Source organism: Cyprinodon tularosa, unplaced genomic scaffold, assembly GCF_016077235.1.
Source record: "Cyprinodon tularosa strain WSP-4 unplaced genomic scaffold, ASM1607723v1 ctg2, whole genome shotgun sequence".
Taxonomy (NCBI): domain Eukaryota; kingdom Metazoa; phylum Chordata; class Actinopteri; order Cyprinodontiformes; family Cyprinodontidae; genus Cyprinodon; species Cyprinodon tularosa.
In genome coordinates, this window is record NW_024038733.1 from 3,590,229 (window position 1) to 3,615,831 (window position 25,603).

Consider the following 25,603-nt stretch of genomic DNA (forward strand, 5'->3'; position numbering starts at 1 on the left):
GGAGGTCTGTAGTGATTGACTCTGCAGAAAGTTGGCGACCTCTTCGCACTATGCGCGTCAGCATCCGCTGACCCCGCTCCGTCAGTTTACGTGGCCTACCACTTCGTGGCTGAGTTGCTGTCGTTCCCAAACACTTCCATTTTCTTATAATACAGCTGACAGTTGACTGTGGAATATTTAGGAGCGAGGAAATTTCACGACTGGATTTGTTGCACAGGTGGCATCCTATCACAGTTCCACGCTGGAATTCACTGAGCTCCTGAGAGCGACCCATTCTTTCACAAATGTTTGTAAAAACAGTCTGCATGCCTAGGTGCTTGAATTTATACACCTGTGGCCATGGAAGTGATTGGAACACCTGATTCCAATAATTTGGATGGGTGAGCAAATACTTTTGGCAATATAGTGTATATATATATATATATGGTTGTGTAGTTTCGCCTGAGTACTAAAATCATGTCATAAAAATAAATGTTATAAATCGAACTTATGCCTCTTTTTTTGTCCTAAGGTATGAGATCATGCAGTCCTGCTGGCTCCCTCCATCACAGCGGCCCTCTGTAGCCGAAATATTCCTCCTCCTCTCCTCTCTCCTGGCTGCAGAGCGGGGAATGTCAAAGAGAAGCGTGGGGGAAGAGGACGAAGAGGACGAGGAGTATGAGGAGGGCAGAGGAAGAAGAGGAGAGAGCGATGAGTCGTTTGAAAGACGCTGGGATCTACTTCGCCCACCTGCATTTCAGTGTGCACTAAACGAGCGACACAGAGACAGAGAATACAGCAGGGACAGTAGAGATAACTCCTACCCTCTGCTGGACCCTGTTGGAAACTGCATCACCCCATCCTCCTCTGAACTGGATGACATCCTCACAGTTACAGAAACTAGCAAAGGCTTGAACTTTGAATATTTCTGGGAGAAAGCTCATGCCAGACGAGGTTATAAGCCTCTCCCTTCCCCTCAGCCAATTCCAACTGTGAACAACAACCACAGACAGTCTTTAGACACCCCCACTGTGGTGCCTGTCATAAGTGCCCGCAGTCCCTCACTCGCAAGTGAGTACTACATTAGACTAGAGGAGCACACTCCTCAAGACAAATCACCAACGCTTAAAGGAAAATCACAATCCTCCTCAGTTTGTCCTGGTGATGTGGAGCTTGTGGAAATCCGTAGTGGAATGTTGGGAAAAGAACGAGTCCCCTATAATGCATCAGATAAAAGCGGTAAGACCCTCCAAACCATCCGATCAAGCGAGGTGAAGATCCAGGTACCAAACACTGGGGTGGCCGAGTTTAGAGACACTTCAAGCAGAGTAACAGACTTCTCAGTGGTTGATCTGGGTGATGAAGATGATGATGATGTGGAGAGAAAAAAGAGCAGGGAAGAAGATAAAAATTCTCCCACATCATTCCAGGCTCCAATGCTCCCTCCCAAACCCCGGTCCATGTCCATGTCTTCGTCCAATCCCCTTCACTCCCGCCCCCTCCCAGTGCCTCCACTCGGGTACAGAGGACTTCCTCACTACACCATTGGTGGAAAGATCGAGACAGATCCCCTCCACATGAGCTCCTGCCCCCCGTCTACCTTTGATCACCTCAGCCTCCATCGGTCCAGACAGACTCTGCCTCCCTCCCCGTCTCTCTCTCCCTCCATTCCCCCATCCAGCCATCCAATTTATCCACAGATGTGTCCTCCACCCTTACCCCCACACTCCAAACCTCAGCGCAGCATCCCGAGCTACAACACGGCCGACAGATACTTAAGATACACAAAGACGCAAATGCAAAGATCCAACAGAGACCCGCTATCCTGTGACATATCCAGTAGAGAAGCTGACAGAAGACATGCAGCATCAATCCACAAATCTAAAGAGAATTCTCAACCCCGTGTAAAAGACTTTGACTCCCCAATTCGTAGGGAAAATCCTCTACGGCCCATCTATCGAAACCTACCCCGCCCTCAGCCTGTAAACTCCCCGATTGAGAGGCAGTCCTCGTCTAGTCCCACTTATTCAGATGAGGACGACTGTCCTTTTGGCTCCCCCGAGAGACCCAGTAGCCAGACTACTGTTGCGCACTCCAGCTTGTCAGAAGATGCAGACCCAGCCACTACTGAGCTCTTCTCTAGGGGAATGAAGAGGACCCAGTCACGACTGGACACTATTTTGCCCACCATTTGGAGAGAAGATGCTGAACTTCAGGCAGAACTGGTTGCTGCTGCCAAGAAGTCTCCCATGCACCTGTTTCTAACTGAGATAGCAAGTGTGACAGAGTCTAGTGAGGCCAAGTCAGAGGGCTTGTGCGATGAGAAGGAGGAGAGTAAAGACAAAGAGAGATGGGGGAACTTTGTGCTACACAACAAAGGAATGCGCCGCTCCCAATCACTGATTACAGAGATAGGCTCAGCGGGACAGTCAATTGGACAGGATAAATACTTCCAAAGGACAGGAGTTGAGGAGGACAAGGCATCATTCCAAGGAGATCTCTTTCTCACAGAGGTTGACACAGACAGGATAGAGACGGATATGGATGCAGAAGGTGATCCAGTTAAATACCTCTATCCTGCAGGGTCCAGGTTGCGCCCCTATGTTTGCACGTCTGACCTCCCTTTGAACAGAGAAGCTGAAGGAGTCAGCACAAAAGGTATACGAAGGTCCCGATCCCTTTTGTCCGAGAGGGAGAAGCAAGAATCTGAAATAGATTTAGTGGAGGCTGAGCCACAAAGAACAGAAATGACCAGGGAGGAGTTCCTACGAGAGATCCAATCAGCTGAGACCTTTTTGACCGAAATCATATCAAGGCAAAATACTACAGCAAACAAAGAGGAATCAGATCTATCTACCTCCCCTACTCCACTTTCACCCGAATATGAGTCCATTTGCATTGACCCAAACTCCACTCAGACCATCACATTCCAGTCAGAAAGCTCCATACGAGCATCCAGTAAGGGTAAAGAAGAGACACAGACTGAGGCCATCTATGCGCAAGTGACAAAGCGTGCAAAGAAGAGCGAGATCAAAGTCTCCATTAGACCAGAAATCCCCATTCTCCACATAGGATCAAACAAACAACCGCTTAAACCATGCAGCCAAGAAAATCATGCCGATCACTGCCAAACTGGAGAGTTTGTGCTCTCTGAAATAATGCCAAAAAATGGTTTATTGCACAGCGAAACTGATGAATGTCAAAAAGAAGAGGACTGTTCAGATGGACCTGCCCTACCTGCCCGAGGGGAACTAACAGATCCTTCAGAGTTCTCTCCTTCTGAATCCACTGATTCCAACACTGTGATACCATCGGAGATCAGGTCTGTCTTGAAAAACCAAACAGAGACTCCTACTGTTGTAGAGAATGGTGAAATTATGAAAGATAAACTACAGGACTGCATATTTAAGATAAATGGTCAAACAGAGGTGAAATCTGACACTGTGCCACTTGATATTGTAGCTAATCTGGAGAAAAATGAAGAAAATGCATTTCAGAATAAGTATATTGATCAAGAATGGCATAATATGCAAAATGAACCTAGTTGTGAAGTCCCTCTGAACACTCCAGATCAAGACCTGTCCTCGGATATGTCCCTCATCACTCCCACTGACTCTGTCTTGTCACCCTTGACCTCTGGCTCAGTGGATGGCCTCACGCCCAGTGATTCCTGGACTGGAGCTGGAGGCGGTGGGGGTTGGCGGGCCCTGGGAAATGAGACTCCACATCGAGACTCTGCCTATTTCTCTGACAATGACTTAGAGGGTGATGGGATCAACAGGAGGAGCAGTGACGGGCAAGGGTCCAGGCAGAGCAGCGGCCGAGGGGGCGAGCGAGGAATACTCACAGGGATAGAGGAGAAAACTGAAGAGGAAGTAGAGGCTGGAGAAAAGAGCCCCTTACAAAGTGCTTTACATGGACCATGGACCAAAGCAGGATTTGAAACAGAAAAGACTATTGAGAATTGTGAAAATGATTTTAACTATTTAGAAAGCAACAAAGACATACTAAATAAAGGGCTTGAGGCTGTGCATAGAGACGATTCAGGAATTTTTCACAATCATGAGAGCAAAGGATCCACGTTGCTGCAAGATGATCCTCAAGTTAAGGACTGTGTTGACTTAATTGATAAGCTGTTTTTCAAGTTGGAGGAAGAACCTCTAAAGAGCCTTTCTCACAGTGGTAAGAATGCGATAGACAGTCACTACACAGATGGGATCATTTCCAAGATAACAGATTACAAATGCATTGAGTCTGAAAAGAGCAACTTGAATTTGCACTTTGAGAGTCCCAGTGGGTGCTTTCTCGCCTCTGTCTCTAGCAATGTTGGGCCAGATGTAAGAGAACTCACTGCAATGAGATCTGGCAATGCAACAGTGGAATGTGAGTCTATGTTTTCCAAACAGAGCAAATTTCATACCAATAATGATTTGCATAGCGATGGAGAAGTCACTCTGAGTGTCCTGCGCACCAGACACGGTGACGAAGAGATGGCTGGTCTGGACCACAATGAGTTGGGAATGAAAGACATTCAATGCTTAGAGAGGAGAGTAGATACCGAGGTCAGAAGGGAGAGTGATACACATCGAGCCTCTGCAGACTATCGCGAAGGGCCAGAGTTGATGACTGAAGACTGGTGGAGTGCCGTGGAGGAGGATGAAGAAGCACCACCATCTGGAGTTGTTTCTGGAGAGCTTGACTGCCACCGCTTGGAGCAATCAGGGGAACAAAATAATCAGTGGGCCTCTCCAGAAAAAAAGCAACAAGAAGTAGAACTAAAGTCAGAAACTTTTTCTGAGTTAAACAAAAGGAACTGCGGATTGCTGGAGATGCAAGAAGAACTTGAAGAAAACAATGAACTTGCAGGAAGGGAGCCACACCCTTCTTCAGTAGAGTGGAGAAATGAAGTCAGGATCAATGAAACACAAGAACTGAGTTGCAGTCTTGCTCTATGTGGAATAGAAGGGGACTGTGAAAAATCAGTTAATAAGCAGTCTGCAGCAGATATCCAGCAAGAAGAAAATATTGAGAATCTGGAAGAAATCGATACTTTCCAATTTGACAAAATGAAAAAAATCAGTGATATTGAAGTAGAGAATTTGGAAGCTCCAGGGGAAGAAAGGGTTATAGAAAGGCTGGTTCAGGATAGAGGATGTTCAACAGACAGGGAGGAGAATCAAAACTTTAACAGTCTGACACAGAGTCAGCTCTACAGAGATGGTCAGGCACTAACAGGACACATCAATTCGGAAAACCTCTTCAGCTATACTTTCCAGAATAATGGCTTAAGTACATCCACCAGCATCACCGAACCACCTCAAGGTAACTCCTCCCACCTGGAAAATGGTGAATCAAGCTTCCAACAGGAAGCTGATCCAAAGCCAAATCTCACTGCAATGCCCATGGAGGACGGTCCTCAAGAAGATAATGAGGATGACAGAGAAGTTGCCCTTCAGTCCAGTCCCAGTACCTTTGATGTACAGGGAGGGAGGAACCCTTCATATCAAGAGGTAGACAACTTTAGCTCTGTTGATTTCCCGAGCCCCCCGCAGAGCATAGACCTTGATCTGCAAGATTATAAACTGGAAAGTTTAGACGACTCTTTTCCTAGTCCGCCATCATCTGTTATAGAGGCAGAGGAATTTATTACTCACATAAATCTGGAAGACTTCAATGCTGAACCAGAGACAGAGTCATTTATTTCCCCAGCGATCAACACAGATATCTTGCAGCCATCTTTGCAAGAACTACCACCAGCTACAACGCAGAATAAAGGGATCTCTGCCAACCTGAACCCCCCATCTGTACACATAACCCTGACTGATGACAATAACTTTACTTCAGATATTGAAGATGTGTGCCACAATTTTATCCAGAAAACCTCACCTGCTGTTCCTTCTACCCAACAAGATCTCCTGAATAACATCCCAGCATTGTTGTTATCCGAGTGGAAAGATCTGGATGAGGAACCACTAGAGGATTTTGAAAAGCTGGAACAACTTTGTTGCATCTCAGAGGATGAGGAGAATACACTGGGGGAACTGTTCTTGGGGAACGTGGAGCTTCTGGAGTCTTTGAAGAAAACATCTGATAAAAAGTGCAACGATACAGAAGCGGATGATGACATCCTTATCCCTGAGGGTGACAGGGTCGATTTAAAGAAAGTTGACGCCTTAGATAACAGCAATAAGCTGGTTGAACCCAAGCAAAACATCTTTTCTCAACCAGTAGAGAAGATTGATGAGCAGAAATCATCATCATCATCTGATGTCAAAGATCAGGGATCTTTATCAAAGATGACAACTAGAAATGGCCTCATGATGCAGGTGGGTGTCCTGTTTAGACATGTATTCTAATTTCTAACATGTTCTTTGCTGATTCTTCTCCTTTACTGGGGAATTTTGACATTGCAGGTGTGTGAAGAGAGGCTGCAGTTCTCCCTCAGTGAAAATGTGAAAACAAAAATGCTTTGGGGTTCAGCTGTGAAAGAGACAGTGACACTTCGGCCCTGGGGGGAACAAGTCGAGGAAAGCTGCAGTGGACCAGAGGAGTACCAAAGTCAGGATGAGAGGTACTGAGGCACAATTTAACACCTTCGTAGGAAAAGGAGAACTTCAGGGATTTAGATCAAAGCACTAAGGGTGCCTCAAGTTCACCTGACTAATTTCACATTATGAGACCTGTTTCTACAAACTTACCTTTATTTGATTGGGATCCTATGAAGTAGACAACCAGAACGTCATAATGCAAAAATAAATTTGAGTATAGCATGCATTTTAATTCACTCCAGTAACTCTGATACATCTCACTGATGTAATGTGTTTGTAATCACAACATAAAGCTGTTTTTTAAAGCCCCTGAGGTTTACTAAAGGCATGAGTAAACAACCAGCATCATGGAGACCAAAGGACACAGTATGCATCTAGGGGATGAATTGGTAGAAATGTTTAAAGCAGACTTAGGTTGTAAAATATTACCCCAAACTTTAAACATCTCTTGGAGCACTTTTCATCATCATAAGATGATGGAAATGGTGTGGCTCAAGTGCAAATGTACCAATTCATTGCTTTGACACTCGGGTGAAGACTGATTTAAAAAAAAATAATGCGAAAACAAATGACTCATGGGAACTGTGGAGTAGCAGCAGAGATTAACTGTGCTTTTTTTCAGCCCACAACTGTTCACACCACAAAACATGGTAGTGGTAGCATCATGCTGTGGGGTTACCTATTTTTAGCGGAGACAGAGTAAGCTTCTAATATTTGAAGGTAAAAAGGACAGAAATTCATACAAGTCGATCCTAGAAAAAAAACCTAATAGAAGATAACTCCAGACAGGGCTGGAGGTTCCTCTACCACAGGCGCCCTCAATCCCAGCTTACATGGACCAGTGTCCTGCAACTTTTAGACGTATCTTTGCTTCCACACATGTGTCAAATTATCATATCCTTAGCAGGATTCTGCAGAACTTGACAGAATGAGGAGGTAATTCAGCGACTTGATTCATGTGTGGAAACAGAGACATCTAACAGGTGCAGGACAGATGACCTCAAAGGCCACAATTGAGAAAGCAGGATCTAGCAGGGCAACAATCTTAAAAAAGTCAGCACTACATTGGATGGGTTTGGATCACAGGTCTCATAGTTCGGTCCTCATGCGTTGTCTCCATCAACTTTAAAAGCATCAACACACCCGAATTACATAATTAGGTCATTGGCAGAACTTAAGGAGGTGATCTGGTTCTTTGATTTGATTCAGATGCTCTGGACTTGGAACACATCTAGAGGAAAATGAACAATGGCCCCTTTCAGGACCATAGATTGACACCAATTTCTACATTTAATTCAGATTTCCTGGCTAAAACATTCTTAAAAACTGACTTCCATACATAATGCAAAGCATGATATGTTGCTCTGTCATTTAACTCCCAGCTGCCCTTAAGAAAAATACATTAAAGTTTGTGGTATCAATGAAACCTCGTGGAAGGATAAAAAAAAAAAACATGTATGGCGGTGCACAGGTAAGCCATAAATTATTAAAAACCCAAAACACAAATGCAACAGAAAAACACTGCAAACGAAAAACACTGTGACTTATTTATTTTTGTGACACTTTTAATGAATGAAGGTTTTTTTTTTTGCTGAATTTTTTTTTTTGATAATATAGTTATTTATCTAAAGCTTTTTTTTTTCAAACTGAAAGCTCTACAGGTGTTATTAAGCCTCAGCTAGTCTGAAGCATTGAAAGTGAACTCTGTGATGTGCTTGAGAATCGGTTGCTAATTTCAAGAGCTGCTCTTCTTCCTTTTCACAGGCAGCATGTTGCCACTTTTCTTTTACTCTCCTTCTCTGTGGGAAGCCACAACCCCTTTGCTGCAATCCACTCTAAATTACAGCTTTTGATTAAGATTTGAATAGCTAAAGGGTAAAAAGGACACACAAATAACAAGAACTTTGTTCTATTTCTTTGCACATAAACCATTGTTGCTACATTTGTGTTTTGTTGTAGTTTTGAATAAATACATACATCAAAATGATTCAATAAAACAAAAAGGGATCAGCAATTAAATATTATCATGATATGAAAGTAATTTAGTTACAGGTAGATATATTACTAAGTTAGAAAGTTACTTTCTTTTTTTTCAGCCAAGAGGAGGAGGAGGAGGAGGCTGCCTACAGCCAACAGCCACAAACTGAGTCTGATAAAACTGAACCAGAGCCACTCACTGTGATTGAACAACCTGAGATCATCGCATCTCAACCTGCCGCAAACCAGGCAATGAAAGGTATCATCATGTTGCAACACATTCAGAGCAACTTCCTAGTTTCCTTTAGTCATTATCCCATTCTAACATGGCTTCAGCTTCTTTTATTTATGTAAACTGACCTCTTTTTCAATTTTCAATTTACAATTTTCAATGTATTGTAAATTTTTCATCATTTGATTTATACTTTCATTTTAATTGTTTTTTTGTTTGCTTACTTTTGATTGAGTGTCACTATTCCACAGAGGGCGATGAAGAATGTTCTCAAAATAGACGTCCTAAACTTTCACAGGCAGGCTGCACAAAGGCTCAGCAAAGACAGCGCTTTAATGAAGCTGAGCAACCCGTAACAAAGTGTGTAGCTGACAGAAAGACAAAGTATCTGATAATGGAAACCAGGGGGATGTAGTGAGAGAAACAATGACTCAGTGGATGCTACCACAATCAAAGGACGAAGCACTGGAAGTAATTTTACAACATCGAGTTGAACTAGAACATTTTGTTTAAGGTACAAGTGGTGAACCACTTTATCACATAGCTGCTAGTAATAAAAAAAAAAACCTTATCTAACATCAATAAAGAACACCGGCAGACCCAACTTAATACATTAATCAGTATTTTATTGTATATGTTCTAATTAAATAGTAAACTGTCAATGTTTACATGTCAGGTCATTGCCATCTGCTGACCAGAGCCAGAACTGCTCTGCAGACTAGTCAACATGTGCGTCCTATGAGCAACTGCTGACCTGTAGAATCTACCAACACAACTATAGAAAGCTGTCATTGTATTTATTCAATATCAGATATGGTGTATTTTTCCTTTACCAAATAACAACAGTTAGATTAATATTTTAAATGCACCAACTTACAGTTCATACGTTTAGATGTCCAGCAACTATAAAATTGACATTTTCATCCAGCTATAAAGTGTAAAGTATGACATCTTCTCAAACAAAAAAAAAAATAATAACCGTAAAATACATAACAGCATGACTTTGGTTGAGTTGAATTAAAATTGCCAAAAGAGATACTGTTGTCAAACTATCGAGAGCAGTCAGTGATAAACAAAAAAACAAGTTTTTAAAGTTTCACTGTTCCTTCTAAAAAAATTCCTATGATCAGTACTTAAGCCCAATTAGAAAATAAAAAAAAGCTTTTTTTTTAATAAACAAGTACAAAGATAACATCATTTTTTCCTTGTTGAAGCAAAAACATAATTTATAGATGATTTTTAATTTGCAAAGAAGGAAGCCAATTACTGCACATCTAAGGCCCTACCGAAACTATCAGAAATAAAATCAATGCAGATGCAGTTTTTAATAGATTTCTATAGAGTAATGATCCAATAATTACCCAATATTTACTAAATTATTCAACTAGTAAGATTTCTTTCCTCCCAAAACTCTATATTTACCTCATTCCATATCATGTCAAACTCTGCTCTCTCCTGATCCTGCAGCAAAACTAGCTCGTCTGTCTCTTGCCCTCCCTCCCCTCGCCCTGAATCCCCCCCTCACTCCGAGTGGGAAAGGGGGATTTGGAGACGGCTCCATCGGAAATCGCATCGGCAGACGAAGGGGCCTGTCGTCAGGAATCGACCCTGACGATGAAGAGGAGGATGAGCAGGAGGACGAGAACTCCCGCAGGGTGATTGTTGTCACGGAGACGGATGTGGACAAACGGATTGGGCTGAGGAGTCTGCTAAAATCACCCAAGGAGTCTTTGGACAGGGAGCGGGACAGAGGAAGGAACGTGTCCTTCTTTGATGATGTCACAATCTATCTGTTTGATCAGGTACTTCCTGTTTGTTTTATAGTAGATGTAATAGTGACTTTGATTTAATGAGTCTCTGCTTCTTTGCAACAGGAAACTCCAACCAATGAGCTGAGCAATTCAGCTCCTACTAGTCCAGGTCCAGTCTCTGTCAAAAGCAGCAAATTGGACTTTCATGGTGAGTTATTAAACACCTTATGTCCATGAAAAGAAACAGAGCAAATAGGGAATGTCACCCTTTAGGTGATTTGTTGGACTATATCATGCAAAGCATTGTACTTTTGGAACAGTTAGGTTTAACCTTGGGGTGAATAACAGTAATGAAATCCCTTCCCACTGGAAAAGAGCCTCTTCATTTTCCTGATCTTTTATTCAAACGTGCAGCCAAAATTAATCTCCCATAATCACGCCCCTCCTCCTCCCGATGTTGTGGCATTTGGCGCTGAGCTGGAACACTAATCCTGAACTCAACAATGCATGTCCTTAGCTTCGTTTCCCCCTCCAATACGTTTTTGGATTGCTTGTTTAAATTGTGCTCTCCACTTTGTAAACCCATTACCTTATATCGCAGCAAAATGTGAGTCAGTGCTCAGAATGTTTTTTGCCCTCATAGAAGCACCAAAATAAAAGACTTAGATCATCGCTCAGGGCTCTTTGGAGTGAAGATTTTAAGGCTTGGAGAGAACAGGCTACGTTTTCTTTGAGTTATTTTTAAACTAAAACTGCCTTTTTTAGTATCAGTCTATTAGCAGATGTTGATACATTTTTTCTACTCCAGCATTCGGTTAGGCACATATTTATTGTCACATGAATTATACTTTATAATTCAGACAGGTAGAGTCAGAAATTTACATACATGTGTCAGTAATTTTAAACTTTTAATTAATCATTTGAACTGTTCTTTTTTACACTAAACCAATTAAATGGGGACTAATGTCATTAAAGAAAACACAAATGGAGCAAAGATCTAATTCCATATCCAAATATAAACACACAATCTTGCTTAAATTTTAGTAAATTCCTGAGAGATTACTCAAAATATTCAGCTAGTTGAAAAAAAACTCTATTTATGAACAGACCTGGCTGTTACACAAAATGTTAGCCTGTATTATTTAATCCTAAACCACTTTGATGTGTTTTGACATTATTCTGCTGTAAACCCAAAGCATGTCCAAGGTTATAGTATCTAGCTGCCGATATGAGGACAAGTTAAGGAATTTGAATGTGACCTTCCTTATTTATTCTGCCCTCTTTGTTCAATGCACCAACCCAACTACACACTCTGACACTTCCACCACCGTGTTTGTTGTTTAGCACTATTTAATTTGGCTCAAAATTCACATCTTCAAACCTCCAGACATCCTACATGTCACTGTAGTCAAGCTGCACCGTCTGCTCTGACCGTAAAACGTCCCTCCAGCAGCCATTGGGCCTGTACATAATGACAGCCACTCATTTTATTCAAGCTTAAAAGTATTGTTTTTAAAGCCGCAACCTCTGTCTTTATATTAACCCTGACTGGTGTCCAGCAGTGTTCACCAATGGTTTTATAATAGCTCTTTAATAGACTGACCAGTCGACTTTAATCTTAAAATGATGGTTGCGGTAAGGTGATTGAAGCTTGCATGTCTTAGAGACTTTTAACAGGATATTGATTCCAAACAGGCATGAACAGTGGCTGTGGAATAAATAAAACCGCCAAACATTAACTGCTGAAAATGTTTTCTAAAAGCCAGTTTCATGCAAAGAAAGGAAAGAGGAGAACTAAGGTTAGTGACCATGTCTGTCTGGCGGAGATGATAATTAACATGTGAGTCACTAAGCTAGTCTTAAAGTTCAGTCCTTGCCCAGAGGATAAGGTCGGTTCCAGCCAGTTGTCTGCCAACAAGACACGGCGGGCGCCGCCCAGAGAGTCCCAGATGTTGATGTCCCGGTGGTAAGAGGACAGACAGGAGATCAGAATCGAGCAGATGAAGGAAGTCAGGATAATCCAGAGGGCAAAGCCAAAGCCAGTGTCGAAGACATGCTAGGGAGCCAGAGCCAGGAGATCAGAGATCTGAGGAGGTACCGAAGGGAAACAACTCCACATTTGGTACACCGACAGGCAGAGATCCTGCAAGAGTCTGAAGACAGGTCAGGCAAGCAGATCAGAGCGGGGGCAGGCAGGCTCAGAGGTCCAGAGGCAGAACGGGTCAGGATCAGGCAGACAGAAACACTCAGGTACGCTAGAGAACTCCCACTAAAGGCTTGAATAATCTGGCACTGATTACTGGTTAGAAGGCTGTTCAAATAGTGGCTGAAGCAGGTGGATCAGATGAGCAGTAATGAGAAGTGGGCGGGGATGGGCAGGTGAGTGAAATGAGTACTCAGACCAGTAATCGGTGCTAAGATCATGACATAGCAGCTTAATTGAAGTTTCTCCTGGCTTTATTATGTTTATCCTCTACATGTAAAGGTTATCCCTGGGTACTCCTGCTTCCTCCTAAAGTCCATTACATCTGTGTTAGGGTGCCAAGAGTCTAAGATATAAATGATGATGTGCCCTTGGTTGCTTCACTGTTGATCTTTTTGTTTTCCCTGTGATAGACTGCCTCACTCACCATTGTTGATAGCTGTGTTTGTTCAACAAGGCCAGTGGACGCGGAGTTTGGCTCAGGTCCATCAGTCAGCTATCTATCCATGACCCTGATGTTGGAGAGTTAATCAAACTTCTTTTTTTCTCTTCATCAGGACCAAACAAAAGCAAGGAATCAAAAAGAAAAGAGGATCTATCAATCAAACCACGGTCGCCCGTCGGAAGTGGCTCAAAGACTTCATCCCGCTTCACTGTCAGCCCCGCCGACGACCCCCACTTAGTGTGACGTGGAAAAAAAACATCTTCAAGTACACCTTTGAAGCCGAATCCCCTTGAAGTGGGGAGTGAATTTACCCAAGAACCAGCCATTCACCCAGAAGATATTTTTTTACTGAATTCGGAACAGACTCTGATTTTACTAGCTGGACACATTCCAGGTTTTGTCAGCGACTGGATTTTGTATGAAAGGAGGGTTGCTGAGCTCCTGTCTGTCACTGTTTACAGAGTTTATCCTTAGCCTTTGGCTACAGATGTTTTTGGAAAAGGATAAATATGTCGGGAGAAGAAAAAAAAAAAGCAAAACAAAAGGAACCTGGAGCTTAAAAAATGTGAAATAAATCTGACAGCTATGCAGTGGGAATCTTGTTGTGTACCAGCTTACCTTCTCTTTTTCTGCTTTATTCTGTTGTATAGTTCCCTAGCCGTTAGGTGGGGGGGATGCACTTTCTTCAGTCACTCATCTGTCCATGTAAATGCTTGGATTCTAAACCAGTCTCTGTTAAAGAGGTTTTCCGTCCTTCAGCAGCTGTTCCAGTAGGCAGCAGTTTGAAATGGACACCTGTATTTAAAGATACTTCTCAGCATTTGTACAAATACCATAATACAAGTGTATACAATATTGTTTTAGGGCTTTTACTTTTAGATGTAAACTTTGGACTGCACGGAAACTAATTTTATTTATTATTTATTTATTTATTCACTCTTTTTAGTTAATGGTCAAACTTCTGATTATTTTTTAGATGGAATGCATCTAAGTTATAGGTTCTCTAAGGTCTTAACAAATGAGTAAAAAAATATTTTCCCAAACGTCTTAATTGCTAAGAAGAAATAAAAAAAATGAGTATTTTGTATAATTTTACTTGTTAATATATGCCAATCTGTACTGTATGGATCTAAGTTCTGTTTCGGTTTTTCCTTTTTTCTTTTATCTATTTTTTTTTTGCCAAGTCAAAGATTTTTAGCAGTCTTGTCATTATGATTATTTTATAATAGTTTAATAACAGTTAATGTAGCTTAGTCCCAGAAATCAAAGCTTCTCTTGAGTAAGTAGCTCCATTTGTTTGTGCATCTGTTAATTTATCCCATTTTCTACTAACTGCAGTCGATCATGCGGCACAGGTCCTGCTAGTCTGTTTGTTCGGTCTGTTTAAATGTTGGTTTAAACTTGTGTTGTTTAAAATGCTTTTCAGACGGGATGATGTATAAATAAGGGGGGAAATAAAGGTTGAAAAAAATCTGAATGTTTTATTTGAACTGTTTCATAATTCAATTCAATTAAAATAATCCTTTATCAATCCCAAAGGGAAATTAAATGTTATATGACATGGTTTGTAAGCGAAAAGTGCTTTTATAATGGGGTATGTTGGGTTGACTAACTTTTTTATCTTATAAAAAACACAATATAGGGGTGTGCTTCATTTATATAATCATAGAGTATTTTCCTTAAAGACACCTGCTGATTCTTTGTAGAATGCAACAAATCATAACTTCTGCTTCTATGACCTACAAATGTAACCGTACTTAACTGAAGGAATAACCCTCAACATACAACAAGAGAACCTGCCCAATGAGCCGTGTCCAAAACATCTTTGGTACTGCCACAAGGAAAGATCCACAGCTGATATTTTAAAAATTGATTATGGTTTAAATTAATTCAAAATTCAGTTGATAAAATATAAAAGTGACAATTTATCAAAAGTTGGTTTCTTACTCAATAATGAAAACAATTCAATCCTCTAAACCAAGGATCCACAAACATTTCAGCCTGTTACCTCAAGAATCACAATGCAACAGACTGGTGGCGCCTTAAAAATACGTATAATGGAGTGGCGGCCTAGTGGTTAGGGCATTGGGCTTTGAATCCTGAGGTTGTGAGCTCGATCCCCCACTCCCACAGACTGCCACTCCGGGTCCCTGAGCAAGACCCTTAACCCCACACTGCTCCCCGGGCGCCTCACAATGGCAGCCCACTGCTCCCCAAGGGGATGGGTTAAATGCAGAGAATTCATTTCGTTGCTCTGTACTTGTGACAGTGGAATGACAAAAAGTTGAATTCTATTCTAAAACGCTGTATTTATTCATACATATATAGTGATCTAAATATATTCATTTTTAATAAATCAATTTATTAATAACATTTGAATATTTCATTAATTTGTTTTATGAATTTTTAAATAGTTAATTAGTCGGATTTCTCTATATTTTCCCTAAATTAAAAAACCAATACGTTTTGAGTATTTTTGGCATTCTTTCTTCAGACTGGGAAAATTTTTTGGAACTCCTGAACAGGATTACTTAAAAGCTTCAGAAATAAATCCACACTTTTTAAAATTTGAAATAATAACAAGAAAAGCACTCTGAGAGCACAGACCACCAAGCTGCAAATTTTGCCCCATATTGTGACCATCTATAGCTAAAGCTTGCTAATGATCTGGATCATTATCAAATCTAAATTAATTGTTCTTTGTCATCCGTTCATACGTTTTCAATCGATCCAGATAACAAACTAACAAGGTTCCATTTTCTTGTGTTTTTGTCTCCTGTAAAATAGACTTTTTGAGGCCGATGCTGAGGCTGTCAATACCCACTGCTGCCACCCTCTGGTTTAGCGTGTTCCGCCAGATATCCCCATTCCATGTCTTTTTAAAAGATAATGTATTCCGATGATCTGGATCCTAACCAAATTCTGGCATATATTAACAGGTAAATTTCATAGATTGTTCCTTGATAAGATCTGGTAAAAAAAAAAAAAAAAAAAAAAAAAAATATATATATATATATATATATATATATATATATATATATATATATATATATATATATATATATATATATATATATATATATATATATATATATATATATATATATATATATATATATATATATATATATATATATATATATATATATATATATATATATATATATATATATTTATACATACTATATATACTTTGTGTCATCCTCAAGCTCGGGTCCTCTACCAGAGGCCTGGGAGTTTGAGGGTATCTTAGCTGTTCCTGCGCTCTTCTGGACAGAGACCTCTGATGTTTTACCTGGAATCTGCTGTAGCCACTCTCCCAGTTTGGGGGTCACAGCCCCCAGTGCTCCAGTTACCACTGGCACCACTGCTGCTCTCACTTTCCACATCTTTTCTCCTCCTTCAGTCCTTGGTATTTCTCAAGCTTCTCATGTTCTTTCTTCTTGATGTTGCTGTCGCTTGGGATTGCCACATCTATCACTACTGCCTTCTTCTGCTGTTTGTCGATCAACACGATGTCTGGTTGGTTAGCCATCACCTGTTTGTCAGTCCGGATCTTGAAGTCCCATAGGATTTTCTGTGATTTTCTGCTGTGATAGGAGCTGCCGTTTGCGGATGTTAGAACACTGAGTTAGTAGTTATTTCTTTGTCAATGATGACAATGGTTGTTGGAGCTGCCATACTTCGCATAGTCTCCGGCTCCGGTATGGCTCTTGTATTTGCGGTTTCACTCATGCCTGAGGTAGGCCACTAAGCACAAAGGACCTGCCTGAGGGTCCACCTGGATGTCCATGCCGGTCACCCCGGTCACCCGGTCACCTGTGCCGGAGTCGTCGGTGTTACCTACCGAGCTATCCAGTTGCTCAATATAGCTGTATATATATACAGATATATATCTATATATATATACATATATATATATGTATATATATATATATATATATATATATATATATATATATATATATATATATATATATATATATATATATATATATATATATATATATATATATATATATATATATATATATATATATAGATATATATATATGTACATAGATAGATAGATAGATAGATAGATGATAGATAGATAGATAGATAGATAGATAGATAGATAGATAGATAGATAGATAGATAGATAGATAGATAGATAGATAGATAGATAGATAGATAGATAGATAGATAGATAGATAGATAGATAGATAGATAGATAGATAGATAGAGACTGGATTATTCTGGACTTAATCCTGATAGTGATACCAAGTGCGTTGGTACTGCTCAGAACCGGGGTCTCAAACATTCAAATTGTGATCAATGTCTTTTTTACTGAAGAATACATTTTTGGGAATTGAGATGTAATACTAATGTTATACAAATCGTTCAATTTGTTCAATTAAAATTTTTACATTATCTATCTATCTATCTATCTATCTATCTATCTATCTATCTATCTATCTATCTATCTATCTATCTATCTATCTATCTATCTATCTATCTATCTATCTATCTATCTATCTATCTATCTATCTATCTATCTTTCTTTCTTTCTTTCTTTCTTTCTTTCTTTCTTTCTTTCTTTCTTTCTTTCTTTCTTTCTTTCTTTCTTTCTTTCTTTCTTTCTTTCTTTCTTTCTTTCTTTCTTTCTTTCTTTCTTCTGGTTGTCTGACTGTCTGTCCGTCGACCTTCTGGGCCAGTCTACTCCATTACCCACAACCCAACGGGAAGTTGTTACGTATTTAACCTGCGACCAGAACGTCTCCATAGCGCAACTCTTACCGGATTGATTGTATTCGTTGAAAAATAAATCTCGTTGGTTTCTCCCGCTGCTCTTTAGTTACTAATATCTTGTCAGGTGGAATTTAAGCCTCCGAGGTAAGCTGTTTAATAAACTTCAGCTAATGTCAAATAAATGTTTGCTTAGCCTAGCTCGGCTAACACGGTTATAGCAACGATAAACACACGCGTTTCTAATGAGAAACGGGCATATAGGCTTGTTTCAGCGTTTATGGTGTTATTGGTTTATCTGTGGTGATTTAAAGGTTACAAACGTGTACCATAGTGTTGCTTAACAATTGTCACATTGCGTGATAAAGACAGAAACTGCACTTTTCATTTTAACTGACACTTTGTCCGTTGAAACTGAATAAAAATGTCACTTGATATTAATAATGTCTGGATAGTCACCTCACAAAGAAATTAAAGTATCTGACTTCCACCAACCGATGGAAACTGGTGTACATTCCTTAAACGCATCAGATGGTTGCAGGTCCCTTCCCTTTGTTGTCTAAAGCAGCTTTTTATGTATAATCTTATAGCACTTTTAGCCGTTGTCTGTATAAATAAAATTGGTTTGATAGATATACATTCAGTGGATAAACTAGGTCTAAAAATGTTGGTTTCATAGTCTAAAATATTTTCCACTGTTGTAAAAAAAGGAAAAAATGTTTTTCAAAGATTGCTTTACATGATTAAAAATCAAAGGAGCAGCATACATTTAACAATCACACAGGGAAATGGTAGAAGTGGAAACAAAACAGAATAATGCTTTACAGTTCCAGGGACTGACATCTAAAAATATTAAACACTACTTTATCTACAAGACCCTATAATCAAACATACAAATATTCTTTATTTATGGTGATATTTAGATTTGCAACTAAAGAATGTTTTTGTTTCCTAGCAATTTGGAAATGAATGACAACTTAATAAAGAATAAATCCTGTCTGTTTATGGGATGTTGATGAAACATGGAATGGCCCCTCTTGTTTTTTCAGATGTCTCTAGCTGATGAGCTACTGGCTGATTTGGAGGAAGCTGGAAATGAAGGAGAAGATGGATTGTATCCAGAAGAGGAGGAGGGGGACAGTGATGGAGAGAGGACTCAGGGAAGGATGGAGGCAGGGCTGGAAGATATTCCAGAGGAGATGGAGGTGGATTACAGCAAAACGGAGAGTGTTGCCTCCATTGCCAAGCTCCGCAATAGCAAACAAGTAATTTATTTATTTATTTTTGGCTGTATATAAGGTAATACTTGTTGTAAAAAAAAAAAAAAAAAGATAAAAAATCCTAGTTGGGTCTAACTCTGCTTTTTTTCTTTTTCTTTCAAAGTTTTCAGAAATCATGGAAAAAATCTCAGAATATATCGGAAAGCAGCGCAAAAACTCAGATGGTGAGTGTGATCTGTTTTAGATGAACTATTTAAGATCAAATTATTATGTATTAAATTGTTATTTATTAAGCCTGTAAGTAAAATGTGATCCCTGTGTGGTGGTTCTTAGTTTCAGGTCCCGTTGAGGCTGATCCAGAATACAGGCTGATTGTAGCAGCCAATAACCTCACAGTGGAGATCGATAATGAGCTTAGTGAGTCACTGTTCAGTCTAACATCACTGGAAAGAGTAAAGACACATCTCCCTTTGTAATACAAGTTTTGTATTGTTTCATTACTTTTTTTTTTTTTTTTTTTTGTCCCCAGACATAATCCATAAATTTACAAGAGACAAATATTCCAAGAGGTTTCCAGAGCTCGAGTCTTTGGTTCCAGATTCTTTGGATTACATTCGCACAGTCAAGGTAAAATGGATTGGACTTGATTAGAGTCTTTTAATTTAATAAAAACAGACTGTTTTGATTAATACTTCTACTGATCTGTTTATACATCTTTAAATTTATATTCAAACCTTTAGATTTAAAATAGTTTTTTGCTTACACTTGATAACCTGTTTTCTGTATTGACATTAAACTGAACCAAACCTTTTGTGTTTTCAGGTAGAATTAAATTTGATCACTTTGCTGGTTTTTTTTGTTTCTGAAATTTTCTTCCAATAAAAAATTGTAAATATTCTAAGAACAATATGTTGATATCATGACTGTATAAGATAATGAGGTTCAGCAGGAACATTGGCGTTAAATAAAGGTCCAATTGTTGACGTATTTTAAAGCCCAATAACAAGAGGATTTTGGACCTCCACCTGTCGGGTTTATTATTGGGCTCAATTAATACTCCCGAAGTAGCTACGTTAATCTGTTTTTAAAAGGAAACGCTTCCTTTACTCACATGGACTAACAGCTTCCTTAGAGAGTCTAATTTAGGTAGTATAATTTTGTGGGAATATATCACTACAGGAAGAAATGGCACACTTTACAAATAAGATTGCATCATAAGGAGAGAACATGTCCTCTGGCTGAACATTGACCCAAAGTTTACTGACAATTTAGTTTAAATTGGACATTAGTGACACCAGTCCAATTGGAAATCTGTGTTAAACCTGACGCTGTTGTACCAGTTCTTTCAGGAGCAATTGGCCAAATTCCCAGCAAACTGTGGTAAAAAAGATTGTGGGTGGAACCCTGAAATGTTTCACCTAAGTTAGAGTTTTAAGTGCAATTCTGCTAAAAAGTTAGAACATAAATTTAGATGAATGAACCTGAAGAAAATGTATCAAAATCATCTCAGTCATAGATTTAAGAATATTTTGATCATCCCAATTAACTTAAACAGGAAAAGTTTTATTTACCGTATCGACAGACAGCGGGATAAAAAGTTTCAATTTTTTTCCCAATAAATATATAAATGCAGCTGAAAAGAATTTTCTCTGGTGTCTTTGAAGGAATTGGGAAACAATTTGGAGAAATGTAAAAACAATGAAACGCTGCAGCAGATCCTGACCAACGCTACCATCATGGTCGTCAGTGTCACAGCATCAACTACGCAGGGGTGAGTTTCACTTCTTGAATTGTATGTAGGAATATCAAATCAGTCTCTGCAGCTGGTTAAGATTGTTCAGTGTTTTAATGGAAAACTTCTGTAAAGAGTTCAGCTTAAAGTTTGTGGGTTTTTTCTTTATTTTTGTAGGTCATTGTTGAGTGAGGATGAACTAAAGCAGCTGGAAGAGGCTTGTGACATGGCTCTGGAGCTCAACCAGTCCAAACACAGAATATATGAGTATGTTGAGTCCAGAATGTCATTCATAGCCCCCAACCTGTCCATCATTGTGGGAGCATCCACTGCTGCCAAGATTATGGGTGAGAGGGGGGGAAAAAAGGGACCTAATCAAACATTTTATGAAAGCAGATTTTATTTGTTGTTGATCTTTGTTTTCCTCACCGTAGGGATCGCTGGCGGTCTCACCAACCTTTCAAAGATGCCAGCCTGTAACCTTATGCTGCTGGGAGCCCAGAGGAGAACCCTATCAGGCTTCAGCAGTACGTCCCTGCTTCCCCATACAGGCTTCATCTACCACTGTGACGTTGTGCAGTCGCTGCCACCTGTAAGTTCATAAAGTATGCAGTCCCTGCACTGGCAACACGGAACGCTTTTTATATATCTTAGTTTCCATTCAAAAGGAAACAATGTTGGTCAGTTTTTTTTTTCTCCCCTCCACTTTAGGACCTGAGGAGGAAAGCGGCCCGTCTGGTGGCGGCAAAATGCACCCTGGCTTCACGAGTGGACAGTTTCCATGAGAGTTCAGATGGAAAGGTTGAAGACATGCCCTTTTTTTTTTTTTTTTTTTTTTTTTTTTTAAGCTATAAAGTCCGTTAAAGTAACAAAGATTATTAATCTGATGATTGCAAATGTTGTACCTTGCAGGTTGGCTATGACCTAAAAGAGGAGATCGAGAGAAAGTTTGATAAATGGCAAGAGCCGCCACCGGTGAAGCAGGTTAAACCTCTGCCAGCTCCGTTGGATGGACAGAGGAAGAAGAGAGGAGGAAGGAGGTATGGAATCTGTCAGGAAGGCATGCTTCACACTGTTCAGATGTACAGTATTGTTCTTAGATCGACCAAAAGCCTCATGAAGCCCTTGAAAAAGCAGGGATAATTAAATAAAACCATTTAATTATTTCAAGTCTATCTAAAGTGACTCTAATAACCAAAGCTGTTCCTGCAGCAAATGAAACATTAAACAGTAACAGATCACTGGGAAGCAAAGACAGCATCAACTCACACTTATGTTCTAAATGCCAGCAAACATCAGTATATCTCATATTCAAGCATGCTGCTCTGATGTCTTTCCCTGCAGGTATCGAAAGATGAAGGAGCGTCTTGGACTGACTGAGATCAGGAAACACGCCAACAGAATGACCTTTGCAGAGGTGGGTGTTTTTATAGAATTTTATCCCTAAGCTCCACTTTTAGATGTGTTTCACTAATATTCTTTATTGCTAAGAAAATGTGAATGAAGTATTTTTAGAATAAATCTCCACACCTTAAAGAAAGGCCTCAGGCCTGTGGAAGACGAATCCTTGTTTCATGTTTAAATTAAATTGTATTTTTTTTTACTCTTAAAAGTTGTAAGAAATGCTTAAATGTTTTCTGGATTGTGAAGCTGGATGTTAAAGTATTGTATTCAGCAAATGGGAAACACTCTGAGCATTTTGTTAATGTGCTAAAACATGATAGGCACAGTTTACTGGGTTAAATTCATCAAATTTTCTGATGCAAGCATAATTTTAGTGCCATCTTCTAAGTGAGGTTTACTTGGTCCCCAATGTTTATTAACCTCTTAACATCCACCTCATTTTGGGTAAGCCTCGCCTATTTTGCATACCCAAATGAAAAAGCAAATAATTTAGGAACTGTAAGCCCAAATTACATGTGCAATACCTTATTTGAAAGCTAAAACCTTCTGGTTTCCTAATATATAATTTAAAATTGGGTGAGTAGAACACAGACCAACCTGCATCAGTTGAAACATGACTCGTTTTTGTTTTTTATTCTCGAAATGATGGGTCTTTTTTTGAACAGCAGTAATGAAGACATTCTTGAGAAAAAGCAGGTTTCATTGTATTATATTTGTTCTCCATCATGTCAACCAGAAACGCAGAAAATTCCAGAGCTTTGGGGTATGGAACTTTTGGTGTCAGCTTTGCGCTGCGCACAATGGCTCCACCTGCTGGTAAAAAAATTTACCGGTGGAATTTTATGTATTCGAATTATTACCCCCACCGGGTCCCCCACTGGTGACCCGGTGGGTTTTAAGAGGTTAATCAGAGAGCCTATGAGCTAATCTCAGACTTTGTACTCCAGATTGAGGATGATGCGTATCAGGAGGATCTGGGCTTCAGTCTGGGTCAGCTGGGGAAAAGCGGGAGCGGCAGAGTCAGGCAGGCTCAGGTCAACGAGGCCACCAAGGCGAGGATCTCCAAATCCCTGCAGGTAAACATTGCTCCATTTTATCGTTATTGTTTTTTCTTTTATTCTCTTTTAATTCTTATATCATTCTGTGCTGTTTTTTTTCACCAACAGAGGACGCTGCAGAAACAGAGCATGACATACGGCGGCAAGTCGACAGTCAGAGATCGCTCGTCTGGAACCAGCTCCAGTGTAGCCTTCACTCCCCTCCAGGTAAGAAGAGAGAGCTTCACACTGCTATCCTTTTCAGTTTGAGCCTCTCCTTCAGCTCATCCTACTGTCGTCTACAGGGCCTGGAGATCGTTAACCCGCAGGCTGCAGAGAAGAAGGTGGCCGAAGCCAACCAGAAATATTTCTCCAACATGGCTGAGTTCCTCAAAGTCAAAAAGGAATCCAAGATGTGAACATTCAGTCCCCTCAGCAAAGCATCACGTTTTTTAATCTGCTTAAATGTTCTCCACTCAGTTTTATTTTTTTATTCACATTTAGAATAAAATGTTTAGACTTTTGAGTTTCTGTTTCCCAAGAAATTAAACGTTAATTTTGCTGACTTGTATTTTAAGTGTGTTTAAGATTTACTTTCTCGAATTGGCTGGCATCTGATGGAAAGGGGTGGAATATATTTTGCAGTGGCCTTACCCCTTTCTGCATTTTTAAAAATTCTACTGATAAGGAAGACAGGAATTTATGCCACAGACTGTTTAATTTCTTAAAAGCATTTATTGAACTTTGTACAATCGTTTATAACCCCAGTTTTGACATCTCCCATGCAGAAATGTAACGAGAAGTTCCTTTGAAATTCACATTTTGGGCATTTTTCCTTTCAGAAAACCATAAAAGTTCCCAAAAAATAGAATCTATATGAAGCAGATATCAGAAATCTGCATTTTCTTTTTTCATCTTCCTTTCAAAAGAAACCCTTAAATAATAACCATACACAATACTTAGTGCTGTACAGATGTGGAGTTCTCATGGTTTCAGTTTTAACAGCTGACCAAGACAAAGTGGTAGCTTGAAAAATACCCACAAGTTAGAAATACCACTGATAATTGAGCATTTCTATATTTAAACTCTACATGTAAACAGCTGTAATCAGCGTACATTCACTGTACATGGTTTATTTCAATACAGGAGGTAAATTAAAGTGGGCGTGGGGGGGGGGGGGAGGAAACGAGAACGTGACCCAGCTGAAAGTTTTTATAAGGTAAGCGGTGACGCTACAGGTGCATCTCAATTGGTAATATAACTAAAGATATTTTCAGTAATTTTTTTATCCAGATTAATTCCATGTTTATAGCTGTTACATTTCAAGATTATAGCTGAATTGATGAGAAACTGAAAATTGGAATAAGGCCAAGAAACATTTAAGCTTGAAAATTACAGCTGTTTCCGTCAGATTTGGGTTAAACCACTCCTTCCCTATAGATATAAGACGCATCTTACCTGAAGGAAGAAAAACCACTAGTGAAATATGCTTCTAGGTGTAACCCACAAAAAGGATGTAGCAGTAAATAAAGATGAAATGTGAAGTTATATCAGGTATGGTCCAGTTATCAGCCATTAACTTTTACCTACTTAATTGCCCGGCCTTTCTTTGCCTTATTTGACAAGTTGAACCATGGTTCATTTAAAAAAAAAAAATTTTTTAAATCTGTCCCTTTAAAATAGCTGTACTTACAAGAAAGTGTTTTTAAAAAAAAAAAGCGTAATCAATTTTAAAAATATCCTTTAGTGACGATATCTATGCTTCCAATTATGTCTGGGTACCTGGAAATATATGAATAGATCTGCTTTAAATTTAGGATGCAATACAAACTAAATATTTCCTTCAATTGCATCTGCAGTTCAGTGTAATTCTTCCTTTAATGGATCAGTAACCTGGAAATTTATGAGGTTAATTTACTTCCTCAACTATGAACTTTTTTTTTAAACCTTTGTCTGCAAAGCTGTACAATGTAATTAAAAACCCTGTGTCCCAGGCAGCAGACTGGGAAACTATTCTAACAAAGGAGGACGAAATCTAGAAATTGTGGGTCTGATGGACACTTGAGCGAAGTGTTAAAATTCCTGACAGTTTGCCTTCAGCATTAAAATGTAGCATAAAATGTTTAAACTGACTAGCAAAAACGGAATCCAAAAAAAAATAAATAAAAAATCTATGAATCCGTATTAAAAATTAATCTGATCGGGTGAAGCAAAATTAGCATTTAATCTCTTATCTACAGGCTCCTGTTGTCATTTCTGACTTTTGCTTCCGAGATTACCTGAAAAGTGCAACAGATTAATAGAAATTCTGCTACCGACCAGAGTTGTTTCACAGTAACTTGCAGCA

General features: G+C 39.5%; 2 protein-coding genes across 3 annotated transcripts in view; both read left to right on the forward strand.

Annotated features, from left to right (window-relative positions):
* Positions 1-14,612, forward strand: part of si:dkey-40m6.8 — a 28,608-nt gene extending 13,996 nt beyond the window's left edge. For both annotated transcript variants that reach the window (XM_038284191.1, XM_038284192.1), the window contains exons 11-16: positions 512-6,305; positions 6,393-6,550; positions 8,624-8,763; positions 10,204-10,538; positions 10,611-10,695; positions 13,248-14,612. In XM_038284191.1, the coding sequence (XP_038140119.1) occupies positions 512-6,305; positions 6,393-6,550; positions 8,624-8,763; positions 10,204-10,538; positions 10,611-10,695; positions 13,248-13,378 (6,643 nt within the window). In that variant the 3' untranslated portion in view covers positions 13,379-14,612. The remainder of the gene's footprint in view (positions 1-511; positions 6,306-6,392; positions 6,551-8,623; positions 8,764-10,203; positions 10,539-10,610; positions 10,696-13,247) is intronic.
* A 3,239-nt stretch (positions 14,613-17,851) lies between these two features.
* Positions 17,852-23,827, forward strand: prpf31 (PRP31 pre-mRNA processing factor 31 homolog (yeast)). The gene is made up of 14 exons (XM_038284505.1): positions 17,852-18,010; positions 18,913-19,128; positions 19,247-19,307; positions 19,417-19,500; positions 19,613-19,710; positions 20,748-20,854; positions 20,993-21,162; positions 21,250-21,407; positions 21,527-21,616; positions 21,728-21,855; positions 22,160-22,232; positions 23,167-23,295; positions 23,386-23,484; positions 23,562-23,827. Exons 2-14 carry the CDS (start codon positions 18,913-18,915, stop codon positions 23,673-23,675), a joined length of 1,527 nt encoding a protein of 508 aa, XP_038140433.1. The 5' UTR covers positions 17,852-18,010; the 3' UTR covers positions 23,676-23,827.
* Positions 23,828-25,603: the final 1,776 nt, after the last annotated feature.

Coding starts and splice junctions, on each gene's coding strand:
- prpf31 (XM_038284505.1), top strand. CDS start 18,913: ATGTCTCTAGCTGATGAGCTACTGGCTGATTTGGAGGAAGCTGGAAAT. Junction 19,129..19,246: donor AGCTCCGCAATAGCAAACAA/GTAATTTATTTA, acceptor TTTCTTTCAAAG/TTTTCAGAAATCATGGAAAA. Junction 21,163..21,249: donor CACTGCTGCCAAGATTATGG/GTGAGAGGGGGG, acceptor TCCTCACCGTAG/GGATCGCTGGCGGTCTCACC.